This window comes from Quercus lobata, chromosome 2 (assembly GCF_001633185.2).
Source record: "Quercus lobata isolate SW786 chromosome 2, ValleyOak3.0 Primary Assembly, whole genome shotgun sequence".
Lineage (NCBI taxonomy): Eukaryota > Viridiplantae > Streptophyta > Magnoliopsida > Fagales > Fagaceae > Quercus > Quercus lobata.
In genome coordinates this window covers 85,615,218-85,624,219 of record NC_044905.1, presented here as the reverse complement: position 1 = coordinate 85,624,219, position 9,002 = coordinate 85,615,218, and the positions used below count along the sequence as shown (strand labels likewise).

At 32.7% G+C, this 9,002-nt stretch overlaps 1 protein-coding gene across 1 annotated transcript; it reads right to left on the bottom strand.

The window, feature by feature from the left end:
- Positions 1-989: 989 nt before the first annotated feature.
- On the bottom strand, positions 990-8,104 carry LOC115978417 (aldehyde dehydrogenase family 2 member C4-like). Its single transcript, XM_031100434.1, has 10 exons — positions 8,076-8,104; positions 7,549-7,704; positions 7,130-7,272; positions 3,188-3,568; positions 2,765-2,854; positions 2,470-2,643; positions 2,200-2,337; positions 1,801-1,941; positions 1,595-1,656; positions 990-1,464 (listed from the first exon to the last, which is right to left on the bottom strand). Exons 2-10 carry the CDS (start codon positions 7,649-7,651, stop codon positions 1,191-1,193), a joined length of 1,506 nt encoding a protein of 501 aa, XP_030956294.1. The 5' UTR covers positions 7,652-7,704; positions 8,076-8,104; the 3' UTR covers positions 990-1,190.
- Between the last annotated feature and the right edge of the window lie 898 nt (positions 8,105-9,002).

Sequence of the window (9,002 nt, the reverse complement as noted above, 5' to 3'; positions counted from 1 at the left end):
CATCGAAGCTAATAAAAAAATAAAAAATAAAAAAAAAAACTCGAAAAAATGAGAGTCAAAAGTGGTCAACAGGTGCGGCTGGTACTGTTTGTGGGTCCCCTATGTGTGTTTAATTACAATATTGTCATTGATTTATGAGTTAAGGAAACTGAAAACAGCCAAAATGTGTTTTCATTTTCCATAAGTCATAACTCAAAAATCAGAGAATTGAGTGATGGAAACAGAGTTATCGTTTGCCAAACGGATATTGAGTTATGAGTTCCACTATTTTTGAGTTATAAGTTATGGAAACTGAGAATTGAGTTATGAAAATAGGCAATCCAAACAACCCCTAGACCATGTGGGGAAGTGGGTGGTGGGAAGGTGAGACTCTTGAAAATGATTAAAATTTGGGGGCAATTTTGTCATTTTGCTAGAACAAGAGTCTTCATTCTAATTTGGAGAGATGGATTTTTGGTGGGCCAAGGGAGAAAATGCCTAGACCTTACCAAATATTTCTAACGTTTCTCCCCTTACCAAACAACACACAAACTTATTTTTTCTCATTTATTTTTCTTCGTCCTTATTCCACTGTGATCTGAACCAAAGGCCTCCTAAAGATTGATAGTGTCGTTTAGTATGATTCAATCCCACCAAACCGAAGGAAGGGGCAAAAAAATCATAGGCCTAATAGTCCTGTTCTGGAACAGCATTCAGCAACACCTTAAACGTAATCTTTAATCAAAGCTCCTCATAATCATTTATATAACCCAGATTGACCTAGTATACACGTTCGACGTGAAACACAGGCTACACAGCATTGAGCAATGGCTTCACAGTTTTTTATTTGACACAAAAATCCATACCATCTGAGTATAACAGAATCTGATCCATCTGTTTCTCAAAAAAAAGAAAAAAAAAAAAAGAGAGAATCTGATCCATCAAACATAAAAATGAAGCTGAGCTGAAATTACCTTATTTGCTATCAAGGTATCGATAACTTGGTCAAATTCTCGTGGTGAGACTGCGAGGACATATTTCATAATCTTTTTACTCCATGACAAAGAGCTGGCCTTATATTAGACAAATATACAAAGACTAAAATGTTTTTGATTATCTCAAACTGGGGAGAGGATAATAATAATTCAGAATTTTATTGCAGGGGACTAATTTGTTTGGAGATGTTATCCCCATTTTCCAGATTATTATGTTCAAAGCCAAGGAGAATTGTAAATGGGAGTCACAACAGATTTAACTTGGAGATACTTGTAAAGGGCATCTAAACCAAAATCTCTGCCAAAACCACTCATCTTATACCCTCCATAAGGCACGTCCCAGTCGAAAGCAAAATAGCAGTTGATCCAAATGATTCCAGCACGGATTGATCTTGAGACGGTGTTAGCCACATTCAAGTCCTTGGTCATGACACCTGCTGCAAGCCCATATGTAGTGTTGTTGGCCTTCTTGATCGCCTCATCAATTGTTCTGTAATTGCTCATAAGTATATAGAGGTCGATGCAAAATAATAACTAGTTTGGCCTTCTTAATGTGTTGATCTTTGAAAAAGCTTATGGGGAAAAAAAGAAAGGAAAAGGAGACTGAAAATTGCACTTACTTAAACTTCATCAGTGACATCACAGGCCCAAATATTTCATCCTTCGCTATTAGCATGTCCTCCTAAGAGAGTTATCACCAACCAAAAATAAATTAACATTGATTAAATTATATATAACATTTTTTTTTTTTAATCTTCTATGGAGAACCAAAAATTGAATGGAATAATCCAAAGTGCAGATGTACTTTTTGAAGTTTATTATGCACCTTAACATCAGTGAAAAATGTTGGCTCAATATAGTACCCCTTGTTGTGCCCCAAAGGTTTACCACCAGTTAACAAGGTCGCTCCTTCTCTCTTGCCATGCTCTATATAGGAAAGGATCTTATCGAACTGCTTTTTATCAATCTGGAACGTATAGCACAAAAAATGGAATAGTGGATCAGTAAAACGTGACAAAGCCTGGTGTGGGTCAAAATCTTGCTGTTAATTTTTTTTATTAAAAAAAAAAAAAAAATTGCTGATATTATACAATTAGGAAGACATTAAAACAATTTAATATTTGAATGTATGGTTTTGTTAGGGTCTAAATCTACAGGCATGCAGGTTCTTACTACTTCCATCAAGTTTTTAGTTTCCATTATACCTTTGAAAACCAATTTTTACCTGAGGTCCTTGACGAACTTTAGGATCAAAAGGATCCCCAACTGTCCAAGATTTTTTTTTCTCCAATAACTTTTTCACAAATTCATCATAAATCCCTTCTTGAACAAAAACACGAGAACTTGCCACACAAATTTCTCCCTGAAAAAATGAATAAGGAAAAAAAAAAAAAAGTTATGGAATTAAGCTGCATATTTTTTAGCCGAATTCATCTATAAAATGCAAATTCTCAACATGATATAAAACAAAAATTAAAATTAAAAACCACTTCACCTTGTTATATAGGATGCCAAACAGAGCAAGCTCAGCAGCTTTATTTAAATCAGCATCATCAAAAATTATAAGGGGTGACTTGCCTCCTAATTCAAGTGAAAGTGTTTTCAAATTGCTTTTTGCTGCAGCTTGCATTACTTCACGTCCTACTTCTGTGGAGCCAGTAAAACTGACCTGAAAAACAAGCAAAGTGAAGATGTAATATCACATAAAAAGTATTGAAGTGGCTGTGTAAATTTCTCAAAATATACACATACAAGACAAAGATTGAAGTGAAAACTAGAAATTAAATTACCGCATCAATGTCCATATGAGAGCTTATGGCTGCACCAGCAGTTGGTCCAAAACCCGTTACAACATTTAGCACTCCATCAGGGATACCAGCCTTGGCCAAGAAAGGTAGTTTTATTATTATTTTTAATGAGAAGAAAATTGTTATTATTTGTTAAGAAAGAAAATAAAAGACTACCGTAGTCTCACTGATTTTAGACACGTTTTAAAGATTTTGATAAGTTATTATTTATTTCAAAAACTTATAAATAAACATAAATAGGCCTATAAATAAATAAATAAAATATACCTAATTATATTAATTTATTAATTGTCATATCTCACAGTGTTGTATCCTAATTTTTCAAGAATTGTTTTGTTACACTATCCTTTCTGTGTTCATATTCTTTAGAACCATGAAAAGTGATTAATTTATAGGAGCATATACCAGCTTTGAAAGATGAACATAATAGAGAGCAGAGAGTGGTGTTTGCTCAGCGGGCTTGACGACCATGGTGCAGCCAGCGGCTAAGGCTGGGCTAACCTTCGCTAAGAACATAGAGGTTGGGAAATTCCAGGGAATGATGTGTCCTACAACACCAATTGGCTCACGCAATGTATAGGCATGAAATTCTCGTGACATTTTCAAGACCTCCCCATGAATTTTATCTGCTGCACCAGCATAGTATCGTAGCATGTTTGCTGAATGGGGAATACCAGTCTTGCATTCACCAAATAATTTCCCAGCATCAATGGTATCTAAAGCCGCTAATTCTTCTGCATGTTCGTCAATCAAATCTGCAAATTTCATCATAATCCTTCCCCTATCCTAATCACCCTCAAAGGAAGAAGAAGAAGAAACAATTAGCATTTGTTTTTATGAGTTTCTTTTTATTATAATTTATAAACAGAATATACAGCTTTTTAAAACATTGCATTTTTTAATGACATAATTTTTTTTTTAACGTTACTATAAAGTACAGTTGTATTTTTACACAATAAATAAACTAAACGGAGAAAAATAATTTCATATAAATATGCACTCAACTTGCATTTACCAAAGCCTACTTCAAAAAGAAATTCTTACCCCTAAGATATAAGAGGCTGGTACGTTAGAACAGGCAACTTTATAATTCCCTTTGAGAAGAATGGGATCGATTGTGAGTTTCAGTGACAACATATGTTGCTAAACATCTATTCTTAGTTTATATTTTCATGTATTTTAGATTTGATTGGTAGATTAACACTAAAAAGAACGTTTGAGTTTTAGTTAGTTCAATTAATGAAATTTCTTGTTGTCAAGTAAGATACTTGGATTAGAATTTCACCTATATAAAAAATTAATTAGTATCTTAGTTTGATAATAACCAATAGTAAAAATTCATTGGGTTAATTCTTTTAATTAGTGATGTTTTAGAAGAATGGCATAACCATAAGAGTTTCACGAGCATATTTGGCCTTCATGTTTACACTTTACACCAGTCAATCTTGTATGATGAATAGTTTATGGTCAAATTACTATTTGTTTTTGTTATTTTTAAACTATCAAATATGTCAATTTAGCCTTCAAGTTTTGAAAATGATTTAACATTATATATATATATATATATATATATATGAATAATTCGATGTTTACAACAATGAAGGAGTGAGATTTGAACTTTGGTTCTCTTCGTAAAAGAGAACAAGTAATACCACTAGATATATGGCTTTTGACAATTCCTTACCCTCATATACCATCGAAGTTAATTGTTGAAATCATACAAATTCTGTTTCCTTCAAACTCATAAAGGAAAACAAGTAATACTACTGATATACAAGGCTTTTGACAATTCTTTATTCTCATATGCCATCGAAGTTAATTGTTGAAATCATATAAATATATTTTTCCTTCAAACTCTTTTGCACTTGTATTAATAATGATAATTAAATTAACTATGTCTATGCATGTAACATTCAAAACACAAGGTAAAAATTTAGTCCAAGACTTCTATGCACTAAATGAGATACAAAAGTGCCACCTGGTCTTTTTAGGATGTGTGACGTCTAGTGCCCAAAAGCAATGAACACAATTGAAAGCCCAAAACATAAACCTTCAAATCTTTGTTCCACCTAGATGCACTTGTTGCTGATTGCAAAGAGGGTCTGAAACAAATTCCTAATGTCAAAATCATGCACTGCTTCAGAGAGGGCAATAAGTGTGCAGACAACTTAGCTAGGCGAGGTGCTCTGTTGGAGCAAAATTTTGTTGTATTTATCCACCCCCCTCTAGAGCTGGAGTTGCTTGTAAGACTAGATTCTGTGGGCACACTTTATGACCAGTTTGTTTCCTCTTCCATAGAGGCTTTTTAGTTTGTTAATGAAAGTTCTTATTCACCAAAAAAATAAAAAAATAAATAAAAATTCTTTGTTCCAAGAAAACTTAATTTACTCTCCTTCCCATTTTATTTGTCCAATTTAATAAATCTAATTTTTTTTCTAATAAAACATTATTTAGTACTTTATTTATCAAAACAAAATATATAAGTCTTCAAAATTGTCTTTATAAACTTTTAGGATTTTTTTTATAGAAACAAACACACACATAGTAACATACAAGGGAAATGAAATGAAATGAGATTCTAACATAAATGCATATCACAACTCAACTTAAAAGTCATGGTAAGTTTCATGAACTTTAATTAAAAATAAAATTTAAAATTAGGGTATATTGCAAAATCAGTAATGAACATTGATTTTTCAAAATTGGATGGTATTTGGTAGCCCACCGAGACCTCATCTTGGTCTCACCGAAACGACCCACCTCGTTTCTTTTTTTAGACTAAAGTGTGACTAACTTTTTGCACTGTGATAAGTATAGATTTTACTTGATTCTTAAAAACAAGTTGACTTCAAGCAAATTATTTTGCTTTAAAATTTATTTATTTATTTTGGTAGAAGATATCATGAACTTCCACACACACAAACACATACAAAAAAAAAAAAAAAAAAAGGCCAAGCCCAAGAATTTTCTTAACAAACGTCAACAAATTATGAAATATATAAATACCAAAAGAGATTATTGGACAACTTAGCGGCATTTTTCAAACACAAATTTAGATTTCTAATTTGTATTAAGTAAGAAAATAAATTTTTAAAAAAACCACACAGATTTAGATATCAAACTCCAACTGAGAAAGATTTAATATGCGTTTGGATTGGCGTCCACGGTGCTGCGTTTGAGTTTTCTTCTTCTTTTTTATTGATGTGTGCATTTTACGTGGGAGTGTATGTCAGTGGCAGTGCACGGGACCCACCACATTTTTGACAATCCAAATTTTCATTGGAATAAAATTGTTTAGTGGGTTCCGTGTACTGTTTACAAGACCCACAAACCTCTTTATTCAGCAACTTTTTCATTAAAAATGGGTCTCACAGTACTATTTACACATTTAAAAATTATTTTGCTACATTGTTTTCAATTTTTAGTTTTCAGCAAAATAAGCGATATCCAAACGGATCCTAAACAATTAAACGCCTTCAAAAAAAAAAAAAAAACTGCCAATATATGTGCCCATTTGGGTCCAGCTTTTCTTTTTTTTTGGCTAACTTCTATCTTTTACATTTTATGTTCAATTTTTTAAAACTTCAATTTATATCATCTTTTCTAAATACAAATATATTTTAATATACTTTTAATAGAGCAATTAGCAAAAGCCTAAAAAAGTTGCTATCAAATGCACATGTATAATAACTTTTGCCAATATATCTAATAAATTTTGACTAACTGCTAGAAGGTATAACAAAAAATTATTTTTTATTCCCACAATCTATAATTAGTATTAAAAAGTGTAGTGAAACTCATAAATAGTAACAAAAATAAGCTAAATAGTAAAATAAGTTGACAAAAATAATTTTTGTCAAATAAACACTCGATTGGCTGGCACTTCATGGTGTCTCCAATGAAAACATTTGTAATTTGAATCTCTTCTTCTATCTAAAAAAATAAAAAAATCTAATCTAGCAAGTAGGCCGTGGTCCAATGGAAATCAAGTAAGGACAACTAATCAGAAATTAAGACGTGGATTTAGCCATAGGAAATCGATTAATACAACTAATCAGAATTTAAAACATTAAATTACCCAAAAGACTTTAGCTGATCAACTCAAGTGTCAACCAATCAGAATACAAGACTTTTGACACCGAAGAGATGGATGTTGAGATGTCAACAATTTTATAATTAAACTAGGTGTCACTTCTTGGTTTCAAATTTCCAATTTCCCATTATGAATCATCAAATTGTTTTCACCCCCTTTTCAAAAAAAAAAAAAATTGTTTTCACCCAAAAAAAAAAAAAAATTATAGGGAAAAAAGGCATTTAAAAAATAAAGGACAAATATACAATACATACAAAGCCAGACAAGCGGGGCCATGGACCATTGTCAAAAGCTTCACGCGCGGCCTTCACTGCCAAATCAATATCCTCGTTATCTCCTTCTGCCACCCTCGTAATTGCCTCTTCCGTCCTTGGGTCTATTGTCTCGAATGTTTTCCCTGTTTGATGCAATTTTTTTTTTTTTCCCAACAATAATTTAGACAAGTATACAATTATTAAACAATATTATAATATAAAAGAGTAAAGTAACAACATGTGTCATTTAATCTAAAGATGTTCGACTATTTACAAGTTTTACAGGAAATGGATACGGTTTGGTTGGTTGAGATGAGAGAACTGAAATTGAAAATCTGGAAAAGCGGTCAAGTAAATCCAACCAAAGAATAGAACAAAGAAATTAAAAAACTGATCGAGTGCGCGCATGAGAAAGAAACCTGAAATGGAATCAACAAATTTTCCATTGATGAATAGCTTCGTGAACTTTATAGTTGGCATCTTGACGAAAGAGTCTGAGTTGCCATTGCTGTGACTTGTCATCTCTCTCTAGTGAATTATTGAGCTCCCTTTGGTTGTGTTCTGAACTGTATACCCTCTTTTATATACAAACAATCATCGATTCATCGCGCTCTCTCTCTCTCTCTCACACATATATATATTTGTTCGATAGGCATGTGTAATTATATATATATATATATATGCATGTGTAAACACATGCACCTTTAGATGCTTTATATATATATATATATATATATATATATATTCTCTCAGTGCGGGACAACTTTTGGATCCAAACAATCACGGTGTATGATCATTGGCTCCATTATACGTCTACACCCACTACCTGCTTGATTTTTATTTTTTTAATGTTCTATAAAACTAATTGCTTGCCTTTTCAATCCTGCTTTCGCGAGATGGCTCAGGATCATCTTGTTCCGGCCCTTACCAATTGAACTGTATACACCTCTTTTATATACAAACAATCATCGATTCACCGCTCTCTCTCTCTCTCTCTCACACACACACATATATATATATATATATATATTTGTTTGATGGGCATGTGTAATTATATATATATATATATATATATGCATGTGTAAACACATGCACCTTTAGATGCTTTATATATATACATATATATGCTCTCTGTGTGCGGACAACTTTTGGATCCAAACAATCACGGTGTATGATCATTGGCTCCATTATACATCTACCCACTACCTGCTTGATTTTTTTTTTAATGTTCTATAAAACTAATTGCTTGCCTTTTCAATCCTGCTTTCGCGAGATGGCTCAGGATCGTCTTGTTCCGGCCCTCACGAATTGAATTATAATCAAATTGCCTCGTTTGTTTCTCTCTTTTTTGATGGATTGAATTATTCTTATTCAGGAAAAAGATTCCCACCGTATAGTTTTGCTAGGGATTTTTTTTTTTTTTCAAAATAACACTAATTTTTACACAATTTCCTTAATTAGCACGTTTTCAAAATTATTTAAGAAACTAATATCTTGAGTGCAATAGACTCGATTTTAGTGCACTAAATCGAGTTAAAGCACATAATTTCAACATCCAATGAAACTCAAGACCGTTAGGACTTGATTTTGTTTAACGATAACCTAGAAAACAAACCCACCCAACTCTTATCTCCTCTCGACAGCAAACTCAGAAAACAACAACAAAACAAGAACCAAACCCCAGTCCTAATCCCAATCCCACACTCTTGTCTTCTCTCAGGCAATCACTTTCAAAGCAATCGGTGGTGATGAGAAGGAAGAACGGAGAGTGGATCAAACATCATTCCCTCCCACTTCCAACTCCAAATACCCAAGAACAAAACTAAACACTCACTTCTAGCCCCCAGAAACCCAAGAACAAAACCCAAAACAA